The sequence below is a fragment of the Poecile atricapillus genome, chromosome 17 (genome assembly GCF_030490865.1).
Source record: "Poecile atricapillus isolate bPoeAtr1 chromosome 17, bPoeAtr1.hap1, whole genome shotgun sequence".
Lineage (NCBI taxonomy): Eukaryota > Metazoa > Chordata > Aves > Passeriformes > Paridae > Poecile > Poecile atricapillus.
Window position 1 is genome coordinate 3,281,451 of NC_081265.1, and position 26,115 is coordinate 3,307,565.

Below are 26,115 nucleotides of genomic sequence, written 5' to 3' on the forward strand. Positions count from 1 at the left end.
GTCCTGGCAAATAGGCACATAAATTTAACCATAAGAAAAATAACACTTTTTATGTTTTTCATATTTCTGAGACTGGACTACACAGTTGAAAACTAGGCAGCAAAAAGCTGGCAACAATAAAACTGTATTTAACAGTTTTAATATTTGAAGTGTTAAATCACACTTCAATATTCCCAAAAAGGGTCGATTACACACATTTTTTCCCTTCAGAAAATAAAGACCCCCATAATGTTTTTCATCCCAAAGTGCTTTACAAATCACCTTAAGACAATCTATGTTAAAACACAACCAGATCAAAGGTATCTTTTAAAAAATAACACTGCCCTCTTTCCCTTGGCCAGACCCTCAGTGTCTGTAAAATGTCACATGGCAACCAAAGCCAACAAACCTAAGAGAATTTACACCTGTTGCAAATGTAGCCCTTTCACATAACTTCACTGGCTTTACTGACATTGCATAAAATATAAGTCCAGGATGGCTTTTAATAGCTAGCAAGTAAACACAGAGTCATTTTCTTAGTAATATTATCAATTCACCCACTGGCATTGAGAAAATGACGCCCATAATTTAAACTCTATATATACACCATGTTAGCAGTATGAAGTATACATTGTGATTACTGGGCAAAATGTTCTCAGGAGCAGATTTATGCCCATAAATAAATCCTCCTTAACTATTTCCATGCAAGTTTACCCTCCTTGCTCTTCAGATTCTGCTTTGCTTTTTTTTTTTTCCCCTAAACCAATTTCCCCAAAACACCCATGGTAAGTACATCTCAACACATAAACAATCACTTCACACTGATTTATCAGAAGAGGCCAAACTACTTTCACATGATTCTCTAAGGAAGTAGCTCCTGTGATACCAAAATGTTTCTTCAAGAAGACAGGTGAGGAGCCCCAGTTTCCAAATTAGCCTTGTAATTGTGAGTCAAATTTTTCAGAAATTAAAATACAATTAAAGTCCATTTTATTTTATCATAGTAGCTTTTAGAGGAGCATATCGAAAGCTTGCTCATTAGGAAAGACACATTTATCAACAGAATAATAAAAGCTTAAAAAAGGATGTCTATTTTTATTTAACAAATGACCAAAAATTATGTTACAATATTTCAGGTTCCTTTTAGGCTGTTTTTAAAAGCACTGCTGCTAATGCCAATATACTTATATGTTTTAAAAGTTCTTTAACCTTTTTTTATAGACACCTTTTCTTAAGAATAATATTTTATAGATACATAATAAGCCTTAAAAAAATACCTGAGAGGTCTTGCCTGGGGATTGCCTGCTTCTACATATGGATGTAAATAATCCTTTATGTAGAGATCAGCAGCACTATTAGAATGGGTGCAAATGAGAATCCTGCTGGAATAAATGGATGCAAATAAAAAAGCAATGAAGAAACAGAAAACAAGTCAAAGCAGTAGAATACAAAAAAAAGGAAACAGTGGCCATCTTCTCATGGAACTACTCACTGACCTACTGCACTTCCCATGATTCAGCCCTCAGCTCAAACCCTTCAGTTATCAAACAGTTTTTCAATAATCATTTTGCAATTATTAATCTAGACTTGATTTTAAAGACCAACTTTTGTTATCTACCATTCTGCAAAACTTCCCATGCTGAGAAAATCACAGCCATTATACATAAATTCCATTTTAATTAGTTTTGTTCTAAATGGCAAATACAGGCCAAGATTATAAAATTACTTTATCATCCCAAACGATGATGGATGGCTTGGGTTTTTTGGTTTCTAAGCTGGGTGGAAACTCTGTATTTCTATCTTTGACTTGAATTTTAGCAAAAAATCACATCCTCCCTGCTAGTGGGGTGCTGCTGTGTGTTCAGTGCCCACTCTCACCTGGTGTCCTGCTGCTGGAGGATGTGCTTGACTGCCTGAGCCAGAGTGAAGGTTTTTCCTGTCCCATAGGGACCGATGATAAGAACAGGAGGCAGTTGTATGGAGAGTGGGGTGGTGATAGCCAGAACAGCCTCTTTCTGCTTCGCGTTCAGCCGAGGGTCCAACTGCTCATCCCATTGTCTGGGAAAAGGAGGCCACAGAGGTTACAAACAGGAGCCCTCACAACCCACTGGCAGGCAGAAATTAAATCAGGGATGATTTCAAAGGTGTTAAAGGAACTGAAGAGCCTTTACAGAGCTGCTGTATGGACTGTGTCACATGAAACAAATCAACAGATCTGGCAAAACAATCACATGCTTTAATCCTAAAAATTTGCTATTTGCAATAAATCACTTGGGGGTTGCTTTCAACTTATTCTCAATTTACATCATCCCACCTCACAAGAGTTAACCTACAGAGCACACATTTTAGAAGAAGGACATACTGCACCATTCCCTGATAACAAAGGTAGGTAAACATATAATGATTTTTGTACTCTTATCATTCAAATAATGGTTCCATTAGTTATGTTCTTTCCCTGCAGCATTTACACTGCCAAGTTTAAAAGTAAGCAGTTACACAACCCCAGGGCTTGGTAGAAGTTATCTAGAATCAAATTTTAAAACTACTGCCTACCAATTAACTACAAACTTCTTTTTTTTTTTTAAGATCATCAGGGCACATACCTCTAATGGGAAAGCAGTATAAAAAAAGGATTTTTGTTGTAAGCAGTCAGTGATGCCAGCATTGGGAGGAAGATGCTTTCAAAAAATTCCAGCAAGCATAAGAAGTTGAAGATTTCTAGACAGAGTTTTTAATATTCCCACTGACAGATTTAAAAGTAGACGTGCATAGTAAAAAACACCTGTCACTGCTGCACATATGGCCATACTTTAGTAATGTGATCTGCTTTGGTACAAGCACCACACTTCTTACAGACTGGGAAAGTTCCTGTTCAGAAGTAGTTAGCAACAGGGAGCAAGATCAAGAGGGAATTGACTGAATTTTAACTTTTAAGATGACTATGAACATCAAGCTGGCAAGAGACTAAGAAATACAGGAAAGGAACAGAAGAAAAACAAGAAAGTTTGGAGTTAATTTGATTCTTAAGGAAGGACAAATCAAGCTACCAGCTGGAACTGACTTAAACTGAACTATAATCATTGTCTTTTATTTATGTAACCAAAAAATACAAAACGTTATACCAAAATATCGGCTACAACTGGTATGTACATAGAAGATAAAAGTTCTATCCTACTTGACTTGCCTCCTTTTTACTGAAATCACTGCTTACTTCCAAACTATTCTTAAACACTATTTCCTTGTAAGAATCACTCAAAACCTAATTAAGTCACTGAACAGATTGTCACTGCCCTCTATTAGCTTTGCAGTAGCTCTAAACAGAACCTATTCCCTTCTTCCTCTCAGTACTGTCAAAGCTCTGATGCACACAGTGATCATCCATCCCAAAACACTGATCCCACCCTCGTACTGGATTTCTTCTTACACTTCCAGAAACAAAACTACAATTTTTTTCAGTGTTTTTTTGTGTTGCAGTATCTCACTGTCTCAGCTTTCTGACAGATTGTTTTCCTTTTAATGCTTGGGCTATCTCTGGATTTGTCCTGCACCACAATCACGCTCCTAATTCTCACCTTCAAGGCCCCACACGACTCCTCCCAAGCTGTTCAGACTATCAGTTCCACATTCCTCTCATTTTCCTGGTCTCCAAGCACAGAAAGCTCATGCCTCTTTTATCAAGAGCAAGAATACTGACCATATTCCTTGAGCCACACAGCCTCACATTCCTCCTCCCTGAGCTTCCTCTTCCAGACAAACTATTTTCACTGCATCATTTCTTTAGAAGTATTTATATAACACAGGGGTTTATAATTTCATAAAGAAAGCTGTGAGATATGTATAGAAAGAATATCTGAGCTGCTTGTAAGAGCAAGGCTGGTCCTATAAGAGTCACTGCCACACCTTCCATAACCACACCCTCTGGGATATATCCAAAAACAATTATTAATGGATCAGCCCTTACAAACAGGACTCTGCACACTTGGGACCCTGCACAAACCTCTTGGAGCTGGCACTGACATTCCTATAAAGTACAATGTTTCCAGAGGAGGATGGCAGCACAGAAATTAGCAGCAGGTTTGTTTTCTGCAGCCACAGTAGAACTGTGATGCCTCCAAACCCCCAGGGAAGCCCCACTCAGTGGGTTCTGGCCCTGGGAGGATCATTGCTCTTGTTTTATTTAGCACAGTTTCACTCCCTCCTCTGAACGCCTCAGCACTAATGAGGAGCGTGGCTTGTTTCCTGTTGGAGGACAGATTTCAGCCATCTGCTGTGAGAAATTCAGCGCTGCATTCCCCCCCAGCCTTTGATTTTAAAGTGTTTGTGTACCTGTTGGGACTCCAGGGTATGGTGGGAGTCATGCTGACATCTGGAAACAAAATGCTGTTGTCCTTAATCCTGTCCAAGGCATAATGCATTTCACAGAGGGGTAAGCGGTTCAACTGGAACTGAAGTTCAACCTGCACAACAAACCAATGAAGAAACAGAGAGGTGAACAAAAAGGATTTGTTTAGAAAATGCTCATTAGACTTTCCTGTACGTGATACATTTTTATCTTCCTGCACACCTCTGGCTCTCAGAAGAAAACAGCAAACAGCATTCAATTCAAATGTGACAAATGTTTATCTGTGATAAAACTAACTTGCTTTTTTTTGCTCTTGTTTTGAATCAAAGATAAATAAAGCATTTTCTCTAATTTGATTTTGTTGTTTGACTTTTAAGATTAGATTCCACTGTACTTTCAGAAAAAAAAATAAAGGGAAAGCATTCTTGGGAATTTTTGGGTTTTTTAATACAAAAAACACTCCTGGAAAATATTATTGTCCTAATACATTGTTTTTACAAATGTCAGCTTTCATCTGTTATTTTAAGAACAACCTCAAAAAAATGTCAGGCCAGAAATTTTACCAGATCAACAGACGACATAAATCAACAAAGGTAAACCCCACACATTATTTCTAGTCAAATGCTTTGGAATGGCATAACTTTTCAGTTTTATTAGGACTGCCCAAAAGTTAATTTCTAACAATTAGCTGCTCACCAATACATTGTTTTTGTTCTCTCAATTACAGGTGTTTCAATGCTAGTAAATAAAAGATATTGACAACATAAATTCTGGTACAAAGCCAGAAACATCACACAGAGCACTTAACAATCCTGATTCAATTCAGAACAGAACAATGGATAGTGAAAGTAGTTGACACATAAACACACACTGAAAGGGTAAAGAGAAAAGTACATTCTAAATTTGAACAAGAGATAAAAGCAGCTCCTGGGGAAATTACTCATAAAAACAGTTCACTCAGATTATCATTTACACGTATTTGAATTTGCAGTAATTAATCTCTCCAGAAACAAATTAATCTGATCAGAGTATTATGCCGAAGAACTCCACATTCACAACAAAACAGAAGCCTTTTGACAAAATTTGACACAGCTCTGCACTTATAAAAACCAGCATAAAAACACCAAAAGCTGCTGAAAAACTTCAAGGGACTAATACACATTTTTAGGTTTATTTCCAAAGCACTGCTGTCACTGTATATTTATAGAAATACTGTGCTACAAGTCTAATAAGCATTTTTGATTAAATAGGAGTAAATGAGTTTCTCTCTGAGATTTACAGTGAATGTGAACATGTTACCAACAGCAGCCACATTACTGCAACCTGTAATAATCACCTGCCATAATCCTCCTGAGGGAAAAGCACCCCTCATTTACCTGGAAATATCAATTATTTAACAATTTCTATGGCCATCTGTACTGAGAGATTTCACAACCACCTGACAGAAGCTGTTTCTTTCCTTTAGGAAAGGAGAGGAGAAGAAGAGAACCAGAGCAAAGATGAGCTGAATGTGGTCCATCAGCACCATCCCAACTGAAGGTGCAGCCTCCCATGGCATCCTAGAGAAAAGCCATGGAGCTGGCAGTCATTCCAAATGTAACCCCATGCCCACAGCAACAATCTGCTCTGGTAATTTTCTCTTCTAGCTGGTTTAATGTTAGCCCATTCTTACTTAATTACACTTTATCTCATAGTAATTGGTGCTACCAACCAGAAAGTTCAACCAACACAAAGCAATATTAGAATATATTTTTACGATTCTCTTTTTTGACACTTTATATAAAACCTTAAGAAGTCCTTGACAGTTAAAAAGGAAGGACAGAAGGAAGGAAAAGTGATCACTTCTCTTTCAAAGCTATATAAACTTCTCTCAGGATCCTTCTCCTACAGAGGAGAATTCCTCACACAGAGGAATAATTTATCCTTTTAGATTTAACTACTTGTTGTACCTGACATTTCCTTATCTGCCCACAAAGCCCCTTCCCACCACAGGGATCACTCTGGTGTACCAGTAATCTCCTTCAAAAGCCTTTGTAAATCAGCATTTTCTTTTTCCTACTCTTATTTCAGTATTACAGTGTTCGTATCATTATGTAGCATGTAAAATCACTAGCTTTACTGTAAATAAACAATGTTTGTTTGTATCCCTGCAGAGTGTAGCCATTAACTTTCCATCTCTGGCAGATATAGAGACATTAAATATTCATCTTGACTATCACATTTTACAGCAAGACGTACAACCATAAGTCTGAAGACAAGGGCAGCAACAAATCTGACAGCGTTAAGCATGGAGCTCACAGAGGTGTTTGGAACTGCTAAGAAAACTTTTTTTAAATAGGACACAAGAAAATTCAAGAATTCTTTTTCCACCTTGTGCAATTTGTGCCACCCTGCCCCTCAGCCCCATTCTGCACAACAGGGTTGCACTCCTCAGGAGTGAGAGCACAGCTCATCCTGCCCTCGAGCTCCTCCCCAAGCTCTGTCCTACCCATCCCTCCCCAGCCACATCCTGCAGATGTTTGGGAAAGATTCACATGGCAACGGTCCCACACTCATGGTTTGATCTATCCTGGGAAAATATCTTTGCCCAGACAGACCCAAGGCTGACAAAAGACCACACAACCTAATGTGGGCAATTTAAATGCAGAAAAACTGTGATGCTCATCTGGGTGACACTTTAACAGCCCCTTCTGGGATTCCAAGCAAGGTGCCTGGCATTAAATACCTCCTATTATCTACCTGCATTCACTACTTTCTTAACAGCTTGTGATTTGTTTTGCTTTTAATGCTACTTGGATGGAATCAAATAGTTCTATTTGTTGTTGCAGAGTACTGAATGAGGCCATCTGGGAAGGAGAGGCATGTAACCTGCTTTAATATACATTCCACAATCAGAAAACAGTGGGAAAGGAAGTTAATCCATTGCCAGGTTCACAAAGCAGGACACAGAGCAGAGGAACCACTCCAAAAATAAGAGTGGCAGCAGCCACGGTGCTCTAAAGTTCACCTCACCTTTATGAACAGTTTACCTGATAAAAGCAAAACAAGGAACCTCCAAGTAACTGAGGCTAATTGTAAGAGAAAAAGGAATGAAACTACTCAACTTATCCAAAATCCACAGAAAGCAAAGCAGTTTTATCAGTATTTGAGAACCACATAGGGAATATCAACTCTACTGAAGAGAGCAGCAAAACCTCCAGCATCTTTAACAAGAACTGTACATGTCAATTACAACCTCCTCAGTTCTAAAGTGAACATTGCTTTCCAAAATTTCAGTTAATACTTATTCATAAAAAAAATTCCTCATAATTAAAATTCATTCAAATATAGGTAATGCTTGAAGGATCTGACCACCAATTCAGTGATAAACATATAAAGTACTAAATGATTTTACAAACAACTTTAGGACCCAATTTCTAATGCAGAATACATCTACTGCCTTGGGCCAAGATTTATAAGACACTCAAGGAAAAATGAGCCAGTTCCTGAAGCCTCAGCTCATTTTGCATTCCAGTCAAGTTTCAAATACAATCAATTAGTAAGTTTAATTATTGTTTTAAGAAAACAAACACAAAACCTAGAGCTCAGAACGACATAAGCCTTCCCACACCAATTATCCATGTTAAATTAAGACATTAGGATTCTTGCATATGTTTCCCCAAAACAAAATAAATGGGATGAGATAAACCTTGGGTGAAAATGCATTCATTCCAGGCAATTCCAGTGACTGCAATCTGAGGTTATTTCTGTTTGGTAAGCACATCAATTATGGAGGCAAAGCAAACACAAGGCCAAGAGCTCTGAGAGCACAACCACCTCCACCCAGACCCACCTGCATTTCACAATCTGCCCGAAGATTCAGCTCCTCGCAGCACTCCCTGGATACCCTCAAGAAGATATAATCCTTCGTCTTCTCCTCAATAGCTGCTTCATAAACCTTCTCTTTGGTTCCTTGGGTCTGTGCTGACTTTTCTTTAGTGACAGGCAATAAATAAACAGCATTGACTTTGGTCATCACCAGCCGTCCAGCCAAAGTGTCTTCAGAAAGCGTCTCAGTGAGCTTAAAGCGGCCAAAAAGTTGTCCATTTTGGGCATATTTTGCACCTCCAGAAACACCAGTGAGCATGAAGCTTGCTACAATCTGCAATTGCACTTTTATGTTGAACCTGAGCAAGAAAACATCGAGTCAGTGCACAAAAATGCTCACAGATTCTGAAATTACAGGTGTTCAGAGTGAAGATTCACTTCATTAATTAAATTTTAAGTATGAACAAGTACAGTCAAACTGGCCCTTTGTAAATATGCAAACATCAATTATCCATACTTCTTCCTTTTGACTGTAGCCTATAAAGTATACATTTTAAAGAATCAACATATATGAAATTTTAAAAAAAGAAACCTCACAAGAGAGAAACAAATACTAGACAATAATAAAAGTTTAGAGTGAATGAATTACATGTCCTAAAGCAGCAAAAATATTTATCTAAATAGTCTGTATTCTTATGGTGAGTATGCAAGGGGAGACTAGCAGGCAAATAACAGAGCAAGATTCATATTTATCCCATCTGTCTCTTCCAGGCTGCACACCAAAGAGAGCAATCTCCATCTTAAAAATGGTCTTATACCTATAATTCAGAGGAATTGATTAAAATGCATTGAAACAAATCAGATTGTAGGCATTAAAATGATGTAATTTTATTTGAAATGAGAGGGTGGCATCACAGACTCAGCCCTATAAACCATCTATCCACAGAATTCCCATTAGCAGCAGCTTTCTCCTGTAATCAGAGATGCAAGAAATTCATCCTTTGCAGTTATCATTTTCCACAAGTCACATGCACAAAACATTAAAGTGACTTATTAGCATGCTTTATTGACCTCTCACCAATAGAAAGTAATCTCTTCCTAGTGTATTGGGGTTTTTAAAACACATTGCTTCAACCTGGTTTTAAAAATAACAAAGGGGGAAAAAAGTCTGACAACAGCGTAACAATATTCAGTTCTTTTCTCAACCACAGCTTTTTCCTAAATTTGCAACAAGTTACAGAAAAAAAGTAAAACCCATTCATAAATGAAATAAAACCTCTTTGAAAAATACAGTCTTTTCTTATAATACTTTTCATATTCAAACTGGTTTTATTAGGTCTGTTCTTCTTATAATTTGTATTTTAACCTAATAAAGTGGTAATTGCTCATTTAAGCCCTGCAGTATCAATAATCATAAGTCACTTACAATAAAACCCAACATTTTAGCTTGGTAATTAAACATCTACCAAACCAATCAAATATATTTTTTCAGACCTGGCAAATCACGAATCTTGCACAAAAACTGCAAGTTTGCCCCCATGTGGTAACAGCTGCTTTTTCACAGAGCGTGGGCATTGTCAGATCTGAATTTCCCAGTTCTCCAAAAGCAAGGGAAGTTTTCTTACCTAACAAGGATCTGCTTGGTTATCACTGACCACAAAGGTTACTGCACAAGCTACAGTGAAAGCATTCAGCCAATCCCTCCCTTTCCACATCACACATCAATAAAAACCCCATAACAAAAAACCCATAACAAAAACCCAAGCTTTCTTCTATTGAAGTGCTGCACTATTCCAAAGGAGCTATCAGCAAGTCAGCAACATCTGTAACAGTTCATACCTCCTTGTTAAAACACTATATAAAACATTTAACTGAGTAACAAGGGCTGGGAATTCTTACTAAGATACAATAATTTGCTACTGTGAATTTATTTTATTGAAACTTCCCTAAAGTTGATCCCTATGCTGCTGAATATGTATCAGCTGAAATTCAGATTTATAAAAACATGCTGCAAAACAGTTTTATTGCATTTCTGAGACAAGGCAGAGGTTAGTGTTTTCATAAATGACTGAACTGCATCTGCTGTGCGAATCTCAAGTTTAGATTACCAAGCAATTTCCATTGAGCAAGCTGACACCTTCTGGCAAGCTACAAAACTACAAAATCCTCTCAGGATTTGATTTTTTAAAAATCAGAAGTTGCTTCTTTCATCCATTTCTCACCCTTGCTTTGCAGGGTTAGACAAAATAAGGTTTTCAGCAAGTTTTTAAAAAAAAAAAATATAAAAAAACCCTTTTATTTCTTCCTAAGCCCTGCAAATGCCAGCCTACCTGCAGTGTTCATGAAGCAGCTACAAGAAAACCTGTTGTTCATATTTAAAACCACAGAATAATTATGAAGAATGACTTCATAAATCATTAATCATCCAGTACCAATGCAAACAATAAATTCCCCAAAGGCAAACAAACCCATTCTGGCCAAAGCCCCAGGTGTCACTTTGCAAAAGCACATTCAGCACATTTGCTGTGACACTGACACCTGCAGGGTTCAGGGTGTGCTCTGGGACACCTGCCTGGGGAGTGATCAATGGAACACACAGTAATGACAAAAGCAAATTTATTTTCCATCAGAGCCAGTACTTGATGTGTTGAAGCCTTGAGGATAAATCTGCTCTGTATTTCTGGGAGCATGGAAGGAACTGTCTGTCACCTCACAGCCTTTAATGCTCATACAAGAAAATGTTCTAGTCACTCTAACAAGTCTATAGTGCTTTTCTCTTCAGTATGCAAGAGAGAAAGGAAGAGTTTTAAAACCATGAAAGGATATTTACACTTTCCAAAACCCAACTACTATCAAGATGGGAACATTGCTTTACTTTTCCTCAAAAACAGTGTGTTTGCACTTGGAAATTCGACAGCAGTGACCCCCTTCTTATTCTGTGATACTCATGTGGAGTAACTTGTATAAATGTCTCTTGAAATATTAAAATAAACACAATTTAGAAGTAAAGTTCTTTGAGACTGTCCAGATCTCCCTTATAACTGAATTCAAGGTATGTTCAAGGCACTGCAACTTTCACCCAGTGCTGTCCAGTTCCACTCAGGTGATTCCATATAGTCTGAAGCAGTGCTTTCCTAGGAAATGAGAAACCATCAACATCCCTAAAACCCCACTTGGATCTGGACTGCAGCCACTTGTGTTACTCCAGTGCTGTCAGAAGACCACGCTGCCAATCCCACTACTTCTACAAAATACATTCACAAAGCCTTCAAAGTGCAACAGCTCATCAACACTGTCACAGTGGCACCACTTCAGAGGTGTTACAACCCACTTGCATCTGGATTTCTCAGCCCATTTCCAGGCTTGCAACCCTGACACTCTGCTAGAGAATACCAAGTGTGTGATCTTAGCCACAGAGGAGTGGAAATGTCTGATGGTTTGAGCCTTGTTGCAATAAAGTGGGTCAGCTACAAGATCAAAAGAATATTTGTCATCAACACTATCAAAACACAAGATTTCAAGAACATTATTAACACTTACTTATAACTTATCAAGCAATAAATTGCTGCTGCACCAAATAGTCCAAAGGGGAAGCATTGCATACAAGATACATTTATTTTTCTTTCCGTTCTCCAGGTTTACTGCTCTTTGGTTTCCTACGAGGCACAAGAGTGCAACTCCCAAGGTGAAAATTCTATCAGTAGAAATACTGCTCATGTTTTAATGGTATTTCATAATATTTACTTTAAATCCACTTTTATTTCAAAAGGCCTTAGAGGAGTCAACCTGTTTATAAATATGTATGATGAAGAATATTTCTGTAAGCTGGAAACAGTGTTCAAGCATGAATCCTCCATGTGTTAAGACTTCAGCTCAAGAGCAGAGTGCAGAAGTGATAAAAGATAAGAAACAGCTCAAATACTGCCCTTCAGCTGAGATTTAAAAAGAAATTGAATTATTTTTCTGCTTTAAAAGCAATGGCAATACAATTACTCATAGTATTTTCTTCCTAAGTTCTAGAGGGTTGGTTCAACTGAATCTCTGTAGCTCCAGGAATGGTTCTTCATCTTAAAAAAGACTTCCTGATTTGGAACTTCAAGTAATTGATAAAACTAAATTTGCTACCAAATTAAGCTAAAATGATGTTCTATATTTTGGACTTTCCATTCTGAATAGTGACAAAATTCTAAAACTCTTTAGTACCACATGAATGCAGGGAAAATTTTTGACCACAAATATTAAACTACAGAAAAAAAGTCCACGTGAAGGTCTGTAAGTGTGAATTTCATATCTTCTTCCTAAATTCGTATTTTTCAAGCATCTACACCAGTTGGGTAATTTGTACATAACACCTAAAGACACAACAAACCAAACAATGTATATTATATGCCTTTTATTAGGAACTTTTACTCCTAAAATTATTATTTCAACTATAGGTTGAAACTGGGTGTCAACCTATTTAGGAAATAAATAAAATCAGCTGCCACATCATCACAAGATCGTCTGATCCACCCACAATTCAACCCTTTTTACAAAGATTTTATATATTCCTTTGCTATAACCTACTTTCACACAGGAATAAAAATGTAACTATTATTAATATATTGTTGTATAGACAGACAAAAAACTAGAAAGAAAAATAATTAACAAAACCACGTCCAACAGCTGCTTAGTGCCTGCAACTGACTGATACACACAGCTTGTTTTCAATGAATTAGCAGGAATTTATATTTAAGTGCTAGTGACCTTTACCAAACATTACTATCCCCAGACTGGTTCAGTTCAAAGAAACAGGAAACCTCAGTATGTTAAAAGAGCAGGTAGCTTTAATGAAAAAAGCTGTCACCCTCATTTTAATAGGAATATTTCTATAAAGGAATCACTTACTTGCTGACTTCCTTATACTGTGCTATTTCCTCAATATAAAGGAGGTCGTGGAGCCGTGACTGATAGTTGGTCTTGGTCAATGATTTGTCCAGGACAGATTGTGTGAATAGCTGGTCAGCAGACAGAGGGATTTGGTATCTGGTGAGAAGGCTCTTCTCCAATTCAGTAGTTTCATTAGGCTCAAACTCGACAATAGTCTTGGACGTGGAATCCCAGCGCTTGGCTGTGGTCAGGAGCTGTTGCCGCGCGTGCATCAGGTATTCAAGGTCTGCATGGGCACACACAGCAGGGAAGGTGAGCTTTGTTTTCACAAACCCCAGCTGGATTGGTTTTATTTCCAAAACAAAAAAACAATCAAACAAAACCCACTAGTAAAGCCAATCTCCCCAGAGATACCCACACATAGGCAGAGTCTCCTCCGCCCAGGAGTTCACTGCTGGTATTCACTATCCCTGCTTTTCAGGTGTGCACAGAGAGCAAACAGGCTCTCCAAGAGTATCAGCAAATAAGAGATTCTATAGGAAGCAATTAGAATTAATAAAGACAAAAACATCACTTTTATTTAAATAATCACCAACAGCTTTGAAGGACTTGGCACTGTGATACGCTTTAAAACCCAACTGCAACATCCGCCCATTTGAAAAATATTAAATAGTGAGGAACCCCACAATGTACATTATGAAATTCAGAAGGTCATAAAAACAAGTTGAAAAATCAGCTGGTAAGGAATCATTACAATTGCAATACTGTGAAAGCCTTTTAAAAAGTTCTATGGCCCCCTAATCTGGGTGTGGTGCAGACAGTTACATAAAGTAACTAAAGCTATTTCACTAAGCAAAACTTGGGAAATTCAACCTAACGTGATATAAAATTAGAAAATTCAGAGGAAATTAGTTTTTCAGCATGCCCTGATTTCAGGGACCACATAGCTTAGATGAGAAACAAAAGACCATGCACTTGTCTACAGCCACCCAGAATATATCCATTAATACCACAAAACCACTATGACAACAGTGAATCAGTTAAATTGCAGGGCTGAAAATATTTGGCATTTATAGTCAAGCTATGCTATCTTAATGTATAATATCTGAGTAAGATTTAACATAGGTATCCAGGATATCACACCAACGCTGAAAATGTGCAAAAAAGACATTTTCAAATTCAAATTAAATGCTTAACATCATCTTGACTGTCTTTAGTCTAAATAAGAAAAAAACGCAGCATTTCAGCAAAAGTAATCTCCGTTCAGCTTGACTGTGACTACAGGAACATGGCTTATCTTACTCACTGATCTCATGTGTTCACTAAGAAGATGCATTTAAATATATCCCTCAAGCCTGAACCATACCAGTAGCTACAGTTGTACAGCAAGAAAAAGTCCAAGTTTGTGTGGTTTGTGTGTCTGAAATAACATCACCATAAATGAAGCTTTGTCTGCTACAAATCAAACCTCAGATCCCAAAAGCTCAGTAATTATGCTGGACTGACTCCTTGCTCACTGGAACAACAGCCATTTAATTCCCAGCACTGGAGAGGCTTTCCCTGGAAGCCTGACATAAACAGCTCCTAACACAGACTGCACACACAGTGACACTTTCTTAAAGATCAATTAGTACATAATCAGTGCACAAAAAACTTCCTACAGCCCCCTTTTTCTGTTGTAAATAAAGATTTCAAAATGCAGAATGGAGGCTCCTCTATTAAAATATTTTCATGTTGACCTTTCATTCCTGCCTGAACATCTCATCAGGGCCCTGAATTATATGTAAACGTAGAGATCTTGGGCATCTTTCTGTTAGAAAAGCACTTCCACAAGATCTCAATTCATACATACCAAAAAGTAAAAATTACAGAATTGGACACAGATCTGATGTAGTTATCCCTTTCCCTTGCCTATTACACACCTTCTCAGATGACACAGCAAAAAGGCCAGGATTCTATAGTTACAATTATCTAAAAAGCTCTTAACACTCTTTCCTTTTGAAGTAAGTACTAGTGATGATCTGCCTGAAGACCTCAGTGTCCCTGTGCACACAGACAGGCAGCATGAGAAGGAAACAGCAGCACCTGATGCTGGGGGCTGCTACCTCCAGCTCATCCATCACCTCCAAGTGCAGTTGAACTGGCTGTTCCTGGGATCCCTGTGCTTAGGACTTGGTTTAAACCCCCAGAGCACAGATTGGTTTGACAGCAACTCTGACTCTGTGAGTAACTCATGGCTCAGTTCCCTACAAAGCAAGGACAGCTCTGCACAGGCCCAGTGGTTTAGGAAATCTGTGATTACCCCCATGGTCCATGGAGATCATGGAACAGCTCCCACTCCCTGGCAGTGCCACACCCTCTGCCCCCAGGGATGCTACAAGCACTTGGGGTCATCTCCAAAGATCATGATCTTTGGTAATTGCTATTTACAGCTTTGTTCCGTGAATGCTGCAGATGTTAATCTGTTATATGGAAATAAAGGCCAGGAATAGAGAACTGCTATTTTCTCAGCTTCATCTTTTTTCCTTCTTTTTCCTTTTTCTTCTTCTTCCTGCTTAAATCTCAGGGCTACAATTCTGTTTCGCTGGTGTTTTTATCTCTCAAATTTTCATTAAAAATTAAGATCCTGTATCCCACCCAATGGCTTACTGCCAAGTGATATAGTGACCTATATTTAGCTCTCTTACACCATAAATCAAAGTGCTTCCTTCTTTTTTTTATTTTGCACCTTTTCAGACATCTTTCCTTTTTCTGACATTTTTCTCATACTGGCATTATTTCAGGTTTGAATTGAGAGACACAGAGCAGTTTAAGAAACAGATTAAACACAGTAACCTGTAGCTCATTTTTTTACTTAAAGACACAAAAGTAGTTACACTTTCTTTACATTTTCAAAATTCATGTCAGCAGCAAATTATTGAGTTACAAGCCTATACTCAGCCTCTTGCCTTTGACAGTCCTAGTCTGGTATTGCAAGAGAAGGAAAAAATACAAACCAGCTTCTCAGATAATCTGTTTTAATTACTGGGTTTATTACCCCATGTATTCTTATACACAAACACTTCATTTCTCTAACGACCTTTTCTGACATATTTAATGTCTTCATCAATATAAGAATGTTTATAAAAACATAAATATGTTTTTATAAAGGCAGAACTTCCAGTGCTGCACCCAGACACACACCAAACCAGAAATTCCCAGCATTTTAATCATACTTAGGGGCCATATCCTGACACAGAGTAAGTCATATTCCATTTATCTGCCTGATTTACACCCTCCAAAGCTTTTGCCCACTATTTCTGTTTGTATCTATGAAGAACATAACATACAGTACTAAACATTTCTGAGCAGTTGACAGAGATGCTCTTCTGCCCAAAACTGAAAAGGAAAGAGATGGCATGAAAGATCTCCACTATACAAAAAAATAGAAGTTTTAGAACATTACCTTCAGTTGAAGCAGCATCAATCATCACTCGTTGCATGAGGACTGGTTCTAATCCAAAGTCAAACACCACAGTTTGGCGAAAAGTCCCAAAGATTTCTGTGTTGAAGGCTATACTGACTTTGTATATATAGTGATCTATTCCATTCTGGACCATCTTTCCTCCTATCCATTCCTGACAGTTCTCTGGAACTTCTTGTGATACCTGGGTAGTGCTGTCTCCAGCAGATATTGCAACGATACTAAAGTGTGGTCGATGGGCATCATAAAGCAATGCCACTCGATACAGCATTCTTGCAGGCTGGAAAAGAAATGCAAAGGCTGAAATACTGAAATTATTCTGAGAATATCTTCATTTGCAATCAGATAAAGAGGGTTAATAAGAACTATGAGTTTCTCAGAGCAGGTACAGGTCCTGCCTGATTTCCAGAAATTGGGCAGTTGACAAATAATCACCAGAGCTGCTGGGAAAAAAGAGAGAGAAGGGATGGTGCTAGGAAATTTCTCCGTTTTAAGCATGATGCTACTGAAATCTCAATTGCAAAAGGTTACGGGCTGCATTCTAGTTATTACTGACTCACTTTTAAAAAATAAGTAGTCCTACCTTACATGTGAGAGCAAATGTCCATGTCTGGTGAGACTTTTTGGTGGTGACAGTTACCGAGAGCTCAGGATTATGTTCTACTCTCACTCCTTCTACACATTCACTAAGCTAGATTAAAAGAAAAGGAAGGTAACATTAAACTTCTACAGGCAGTATCAAAACACAAGCACTCAGGAAAAGGTAGCATTTTGTCTAATAGAAAGAGGAAAGAATGGTTTCCCAGACTGTGCAGGATTGATGCAAGTCTCACTCAGGAATTAATGTAAAGATGTGCTAATGCAGAGAGACAAGCAAGTTAAATCTACCAGATCACACTGTGTAAGTGAATAGAACCATTTAGGACAATTAACAACAAGACTTGATTTTCAATATACAACTTAATTGTAAATGCTTAAAGTAGAACAGAACTTCATTTGGAAAAAAGGATCTATGATACAATGAGGCCCAGAAGACCCCAGATCTTACTGACATCAACAAGACTATTGAGACAACAGGAAATGAGAATCAGGCTTTCTACTCATCAATGTACTTTGCATAATGTCCACTTTAACCAGATTTTAATCAACAATAGATGGACCAAAAACTCCTTCGGGTCAGTGGTAAACAGAGCTGAGACAAAAAATGTTCTTTCTAATTCCAAAGAGATGCTAACTTTGATCATATCCATATCCCACACCCCTTGGTACTCAAACACTTTTGAGTATTTGGTGGATTGGCTGCTCCTCATACCAGTGCCTGCAGCTGCAGGCAGAGAAAAGGAGCCACACACAAGTAAGAGTATTCCCCAGTAAGCTGTGAAGCCTTTACCATTTATTCTCCAGCTTAAGAAGTTCTGCCATCTAGTCAGGGAACTGGAACAATACCATGGAACTTGCCTGGCCCATGCTACACTGGGAATGGTGAATAGGCAAAATGAACAAGCTGTGATTAACCCACAAATCAGCCTAAGTCTCTTTGCAAGAAGACCTAGGGCAGGATGGAAAAGGGAGCAAATTGGTTGGAAAATTTCTTGTCTTGATTCAAGACAAGACTCAAGAATTCTCTTGATTCGACCAGCTCTGATAGCCAGGGCCAAAACCTGGCTCATGTTAGTTTTAAACATGAGCACACAGAGAAGCAGGATGTTTTTCCTTACCACTTTCTCAGGAGATAACGAATTCATCCATTTCTCTATCAGGGTTTCCATGTAACTGCCTGAGCACTGTTTGTTCTCCTTCTGCTGTTTCAATCGGATCAAGCGGGAAGCGTATCGTTTCTGCCATTCTGTCAGCTCTTCCTGGGAATGTGCTGAAGTACATTGGGCACCATACCTGCAGATCCCTTGCTCTAAAAATCTACAGAAAATAGAAAAAAAGTTACACCTTGAACTTTTCAACCTCCAATTAAAAATAAATAAAAAAAAAGAAAGAAAAAAAAGAAAAAAAAAGAAAGAATAAATTTATCAAAATTTTACTTGTAAAGCCAGAAGGACATTTGGGCATTCTTTAAGTTTCTCTCACAAAACTACAGGCAGTTTAGTCCATGTGAACTAATTTGGAAATACATATTTTCCTACAGCATTTTCAAAGAGAGGCAGCAGCTTCTCTCATTGCAAAGCCCAGAAATGTGTATCAAATTTCTTAGAAATACAGGGGATGGAAGTCTTAAGAAATTTCCAGCTTTAAAGAAAACAGAATCAAGTGTTGTACAGCAATTAACACAAGGAGATCACAGAGCATCCCTGAAATGACTAGGCACTGTATTAATATGCACAAAGCCCCCTGTTAATCAAGGGCAAAGGAAAGATGTAGCATAATTTCTTCCAGTGATTACATTATTAGATGATAAATACTCAATCAGCAGCTTTTCCTGGAGCAACAGTGACATCACATGGTCCCTTCTACTAAATACACCTACACAGAAACCTCTAGGAAAAGGTTTTATCCTCTTCTTTGGAAAGGGTGTATTAGTCTAAAAGGATCTATTCTTGCACACACTAAGAATTTCTTAAAGAAATATATTTTCCACTTAATGGCATGTGCTTATGCATCAAATTAATACTATTCCAAAAGCCTGTATACAATTGAAGCATTCTAGTTCTCAGAATTTACTGCAAGTCTGGGCAAATGCCTGTATAACTTGGGAATTATTTTTATAATTTAACTTTGTATTAATTAAAAACCACAAGGCAGTAGCTGCAGCTCCATCGTTTTTCAAAACTGAAGCACTTAAAAAATAGATGACAAAATGAAAATGAAAGAGGGGAGACGCTTAAGTTCTGAAGCTACCAGGAAAGCATTGGTTATACAGAACAAAATTAGGCCAGGAGACCATTTTGTTTGTTTGTTTTGCAAAACAAAGCTATAAAAAGTTTTAAAAAGTGATGTTCAAATTATTTCCACAATACATGTGTTCTATAATGCAATTTAAACAGTGAACTTTGAGCTGTGAGACAAAACCAAGCCACACCTGACTGTGACATGAACACCTTGCAGCACAAGTACCTGCACATCTGGGTCACACTTGCATCAGCAGCTATAATTTGATTTAGCATACACTTTTCCTTTTAGAAATGCACTTGAAAGTTTGCATGCCCAAATTGTAAACAAAATAAACATGATATATAACACCATGCCAGTAAAGGCCTTCTCAAGGTATGTTTCTTAATATATTTTAAATTAATATGTTTTTCTTTGCAGTCAATTTCAGTATTCTTACTGTCAATTTTCCAATTCAGCACTGCATTAGAATGCTAAAGTACAATTACGATTTTCACTTCCTAAAGTAAATGGAGTGCATGCATAAAAAATTGCTGACCTGTTCTTATAACCTACATAGCAGATTTAAAATCAAGTGAGCTTCCTTTTCATTATTTAACAGGAAAGCATATTACTTTAAAATTTCTCAGCATTTATACAGTTTTTCCAAAATCCCATTGTTCATATTTTTAACAGTTTTTTTCCCCTCAATTTTAATTTCTTATTTAATATCTCCTGCAATTCCATAGCTTCATTATCTAGAATAAATATGCTACACTCCTACTGCTTTATGGCACACAGGGGAAAAATAAACCAGAGCTTCAAAAATTCATATTCAGTACCTGCAACTGCCTCCTCATAAGGAACTAAAATCTTCAGTCCCTGGACAGAATGATGCTGTTCACAGGGATTTGCTGAGCAAGGCACATCCTTCTTACTGGAAGGGTTAACAGTGAGCATAAAGCTCATTACAGTTTCAGTAGAAAAATATTTCAGAGCAATGGTTGGAAACACGGGATAGATGTTACTCAACAAAAGATCACCACAAGCTAAAAATTGTAAATATCTGCTTTTTTTAAATTGCTGAATAAGCACCAGACATGATTAAGAGTCAAGAAGAGTTGCCAAGATTTAGCATCTCTAGAAAACCATGCCAAAAGTAGCTCAAAATCAGCAATTCAGTCATGTCATTTAAAAAGCAGGTCAGAGCTTTTGAAAATAATTTGCATTAGTTACATAAACGGCAGAATCAAGTGCATAATGATGGTTCCTCCCCATATGTATTAATACAGTTTTATGTAGAGCAATGACAATTAACAATACAAAGTACAGGCAATATTGACCAGATGACTGGAAGAGACAAGGAGAAAGACCAATACAAGCCATTGGATCTTCTCTGTGTATCTGAGTTTATGCAAAAGGGAAAAGAATGAGATCTGAGGGAAATTCTACTTTTTTTATCTGAAGACAAAGCCCATCTATCAACAAAGTTCATTTTTAAGAAGGCAGCACTGTAACCTGGCTTCAGTCTGCTTACACTGCTGCCTGGGGAACTTTTCACATCTCTGAAATTATCCAAATTCAAAAAGGTAGGGGAGAAAGATGCTGACCTGCCACTAGAAAAATACCCATCAAACCACTGTATTATGAAAACTGAGTTAGTAATTCCATTCTACAAACTGAAGTGCTGCTGGATAAACTGACCCTTCCAAAAACCTGTGAACAGGTCAACCAACTCCTGTTCTAACAAGCACCTTCACTTTCCTGGCCCCTTAATCATTCTGTCAGCAGATAAATCAAAGAGGAACCATTCTGCTCCCCTGGAGGGGGTTAGGATGAAGCAAAGAGTTTACCTTTTACAGAGTGTGTATTCCTCACTGCTCGTGACGCCCCTGGGAGGGGGGCGGAAGTGCCAACCATCCCGTGACCCTGCCGGGACACAACCGCGGTTATTTCTCAATTCTCCGTTTTCCAGTCACACAGCAACTGCTCAGAGATCCACATCCCTAAGCATCAACCCAAGGTGTATCTGAACACAAGCAAAATTACCCCACACCCCCCCCAAACTGATTTACAGTCCATGACAAACTCATTTAGAGCAAAGGTCATGAAGGAGAATTTCAAACCATCTGCAGAACAGTGCAGGCTCTGATACAGCCCCCTGGTCAATAAACAGAAACTTCTGCCTCCAAATTCAGTCAACACTGAGATAATTCCACCTCACTGGGGCTCATTACAACAGTCAAGCCCCTTTCTTGCTTTTTTGCCTGCAATGCAGCACTGAGCATTCAGCAGGCTCCGAGTCTTCTCTCTAGGAAATTATGTAGCTTTAAAATTGAGTTACATACCTTCTTCTAAATCTTCTACATGATATCCTGATGGTACTTTACCAGCTGCCTACAATTATATAAAAAAGCCCACAGTTATAAAGGAACACAAAACAATTTCATCAACAAGAACTGCTGTCAAAATGGGTTTTAGAACAACTATTACAAAAATATCAATCATAAGTTGAAATTACTTCCAGCCACAAGCCCTGCTGATAACAGGGATTCTAATAATAACAGGAATTCTGACAGGAACACGGAATCAATTGATTAGAAAAAATTTTTAGAGATTTTTACAAGACCAAATTCCACCCTGCAATCAGCTTAACATGGACTGCAGTGAATTTCTGAAACACCAAAAACTAAACTGCATTGATAAGTCTTTCATCTTTCAATTTACATCAAACATAAAGCTCAAATAAATAAATAAGCATAAGGAAAAAAAAGAGAGGGGATAATTTAATCAGCAGACATGAGAGTTTGACCTTCAGCATAAAAAAAAGAGAAAAAGGTGATTGAGAATGTACTTATATTCCTCAAAATTTTCTGAAGTCATGTTTATTACTTCAGACTAATTTCCAACAGAGAAAAATGCGACAGATAAATAAATAAATAAATAAATACTGCAGATCTAAGTGCTTGGAATTCTTTCTACTTGCTACTTCAGGAACCAACATCCTATTATCATCATTTTTTATTTTCTCATACATCCTGCAAGACTGTGATGAAAAGTTCCTGAAGAGGTTGGTGGGTAAAGACCAACACACCAGCAGGAACAATCATTTTTGAACCAGTCTGTTCCTGGTGAGCCTGGATCTTCTGGGACACATGGAAAGCAGTCCTGCAGGTGCTTCAGGTACTGCTCATTATTTTCCCAATAATATCCTCATTATTACCTCTGTTTCAGCAAGAAGTGTTTTCAGTCGTGTGAGATCTTTAGTTACCATCCCGTTCTGGGGGCAGAAAGAATATTAATTATTGAACACATAAACTTTCATTATGTGCATTAAACCACAGCAACCAAGTTCAGTTCCCCCCTCAACACCAGAAGGAAAAATGAGTTTGACTTACAACACCAATTTTAAATGACACTAAATAAAACTGAGTAAACATTGTGGTGAGGAAGGGAATTCTACACTGGCCAAAACCAGCACTAGACTTACAGCAATTATCAATACAGGACAATTCAGGAAAGCACCATATTAAGAACAACTTGAGGAAAAAAATATACCATGGTTACTGCAACACTTCAGCTCTGAAGAATTAATATAACAATCTTTCACTGCTGTTGCAGTGATGGATTCATTTCTTTTTAAGGATCTGCTTTACAGATCGCTAATTTCTGCAGCTCCATAACTCTTCCTGCTCTGATGTAGACCGTAATTTTTGGAGTTTTCCCTCAAAAGCAAAGATTAGCCATGTGACAAACTGCATAGTCAAGTACAACTGAAGTAAAAATCTTTCAAAACTGAATTTATGTGAAATACATAGGTATTTGTAACAATTTCACACTCTTGTAAGACAAAATGTTGATTAAAGGAATCTAGACCTGTGGGGTTTATTTCAATAATCTCTTGCAAAAATTTAATTAAGTGCTACAACATTTGTTAGACTACTCCACATTCTGACTGTGCTACTGAGCACGAGAAATTACTCTTTGCTAAAAACTTACACACTTAACAAAACCCACATTTAGGCTTTCTCCAAAATGATTTTTCACTTTTTCAGCAGAAGGCTGAAAATTGAACTTGTTGAGCTTAAATGTATTAGAACAAAAAAATGTTACCAAGAATCGTGCTCTTAAGCCACTGGGGAGGAAACTGGATGGATTCCAACTCTTCAATAAATTCATTCCAAAACTTTGTTTCACTTCTTTCAGACAATGGCACAGTCAGTAAATCAGTTGCTGATTTTAATATTCCTACTGAAAACAACTGCGCCTAACAACCTAAAGCTTGTAAAAACCTCTCAAACCCTGCTTTGGGATGACACTCTGGAACTCCATACAAAGGTACCTTTATTTGCACAACAACAGCTCAAAACAAGAGCACTCCACATTCCCTGCAATAAGACCATTTTACTAATTTTTCCTGAAGGCAAGTTTCCTTCAACCTCACCAGGAATTTTTCAATGAAACATTTTTTCATTAGAAAACAGCTAAACAAAGAAAAAAACCCCTTTATGTAAAAATAGCCAATGGCCAGGGGGAAGGGAATTCAGGATACAAACCAGACAGACAAACAGAACTCACAAAAACAACCTACTAATTCAGTTAAGCACCAAAACACAGGAGACAGGATCCAACCTCAAGGTAAGAGGTTCTCCTGCAAGTTTCTGATGCCACACATTCCCCTCAGTCTGACCAAGCTATGACCATGTTTCTGGGTGCATTAAAACCAGCAGTTCATGCTGATGAACTGCATATTTAATCCAGATTACAGAAATTAAAAGGGCACTATCCTTTAGAGACTTATATATGTCCCTAATTTTCCCATATAAGTAGTCACATGAAAGTCAGAAGTTACTTACATGTCTGGGCTGTAAAGCATCTTCACAAGTTTTAACAGTTCAAGGGTAATTTAGAAGCTTTGAACTCAAACCTTTATTGTCATCTTGAAATGCAAAGCTTTTTTTCTTTTCCTGAAAAGCTTTTTATGCTGTCTTACAACTTATCATGGGCCAGTTATTCAAAAGTTCAATCAATACTTTTTCTGCTTTAATGGATAGAATTCCTGAAGTCCATAAAAAATGGGGTCAGGTACAATTTAGAATAAGCAAGCGAAAGTTTGAGATTTATATTATTCCTGTCAATCACACGAATATACAAATTTATCTTACATTCCCTGAGGATTCAGGGCCAACAGTGAAAAAACTTCAAAATCACGACAACTCTGAAACATTGGTTATGCAACAACCTGGCATCCTGATAACATATGTGTGCCCATATATTTATCTTTTCCACACCAATCATTTTTGTTGCAACCTGCCAGTGAAACATATGTTGGAAGTTTGTTATTAAACAGATTCTTTAAAAGAAGGAAATACAAAACTGATTTTTTAAACCATTTAGATTGTAGCAAACCCACTTACCAGTGATTCCCCCATCAGTGATTTGGAAAGAACATTAGACACAATTTGCAGCTTCCCTTTGAGATGCATGCAGCAGAGCACTGCCCGGAGAGATCCATCGCCCTTGGCCAGCCCCTCTCCCAGAACTGCAACACAAATCAGCCACTATTACCCTCAGCACACCATCCATTTAAGTCATATATACAGTTTTCCTTCACACTTAACAAGAAAACAAAGTCTGAAGCTCAGGTTAAATCTATGGCTTGTTGGATGTGAATATAATGCGCTGTTGTCTAACATTAACTTGGATCTTGTCTCCCACCAGCTAATAAATGCTGCACAAGCTGAAGAAAGGCTGTCATGTTTACATGCTAAAATAGACATAAATTAAACATGGGAAGGGTAAATTCAAATATCTGACACAGACACAAAGGACCTCCTCTCATGGAAAGGGTAAAAAAGAAATAGCAACCAACACAACCTCTCGGTAACACAAACATGCTCAGGAAGATCCATTCATGCTCACAAAACACATGCCCTGTCGTTTCCAAAAATAGCCAACCTCCTTATGGGCAATTCCTTCTCCTCTAAAAGGGCTTTTATTTACTTATGCTGCAAAGTGTGGCATACAGGAACGATTGTCTGAGCCCAGTAATTTACAGGCTCCCTGTAACAGAAAACTTTCTGAATATTCCTAGCACAGGATCAGCAGTGAGCAGTGCCAAACAGACACTTTGTGAACACTTCCAGCACGGACAGGATTTATTTCATGATGCAGACGTGCTTCAGACAAGCTGCAACAACACTTAATCACATGTATTACCTGTCCAGAAAACAAAATGCCAGAGTGACTAAAAAGCTTAGCAAGCTAAGTGTGTGAATTGAAAAGAAGGCTGGACAGTTGTTTAAAATTAAGGAATTATAAAATAACTGTTATTGCAAGCAACATCAACATCTGTGTTTATACTGCTACTCATGCAGATGCAAACAGCCCCTCTTAGTGCTAACAGGAATTTCACATTCACCACAACTTCAGGATTACATTTTAGAATAATAAATCAAAACTTCTCACTCAACATTCACGTCATTAACAGAAACTGCATGAAAGACTCAATAAATAAATAGTCCCACAAAACATTTAAATAAAAACAACTAGGAATCCCTTCAAACTGCAATGGTAACTAAATCCATTTTTATAAAGTGCCTCAAAGATTGGTCTGAATTCACCACTCTGATAGGACAGACCACATTGCCAAAAATAGAACTTACTTCCCAAATCAGAAGCAGAAGCACCAAAAATAGCTTTAACATGTCTGACAGCTTGCTATTTTAATCTCAAAGATTAAATCTCCAATTATTATATCTCATATCATTATCTGCATAGTATCACCAACCTAAAACATACAGTTGCACAGAAAAAGTTGCAACACATTAATCAC

At 37.7% G+C, this 26,115-nt stretch overlaps 1 protein-coding gene across 7 annotated transcripts in view; it reads right to left on the bottom strand.

Annotated features, from left to right (window-relative positions):
- HELZ (helicase with zinc finger) overlaps positions 1 to 26,115 on the bottom strand; it is an 84,553-nt gene that overhangs the window by 37,345 nt on the left and 21,093 nt on the right. For 5 of the 7 annotated variants that reach the window (XM_058852084.1, XM_058852079.1, XM_058852085.1 and 2 more), the window contains 12 exons: positions 24,698 to 24,822; positions 22,504 to 22,560; positions 21,629 to 21,677; positions 21,134 to 21,209; positions 18,179 to 18,377; positions 17,044 to 17,151; positions 16,443 to 16,740; positions 13,016 to 13,283; positions 8,154 to 8,487; positions 4,306 to 4,436; positions 1,858 to 2,037; positions 1,257 to 1,361 (listed from right to left, as the gene is read on the bottom strand). In XM_058852084.1, coding sequence (XP_058708067.1) covers positions 1,257 to 1,361; positions 1,858 to 2,037; positions 4,306 to 4,436; positions 8,154 to 8,487; positions 13,016 to 13,283; positions 16,443 to 16,740; positions 17,044 to 17,151; positions 18,179 to 18,377; positions 21,134 to 21,209; positions 21,629 to 21,677; positions 22,504 to 22,560; positions 24,698 to 24,822 — 1,930 coding nt within the window. The remainder of the gene's footprint in view (positions 1 to 1,256; positions 1,362 to 1,857; positions 2,038 to 4,305; positions 4,437 to 8,153; positions 8,488 to 13,015; positions 13,284 to 16,442; positions 16,741 to 17,043; positions 17,152 to 18,178; positions 18,378 to 21,133; positions 21,210 to 21,628; positions 21,678 to 22,503; positions 22,561 to 24,697; positions 24,823 to 26,115) is intronic. The other 2 variants (XM_058852082.1, XM_058852083.1) reach the window with 2 other exon arrangements.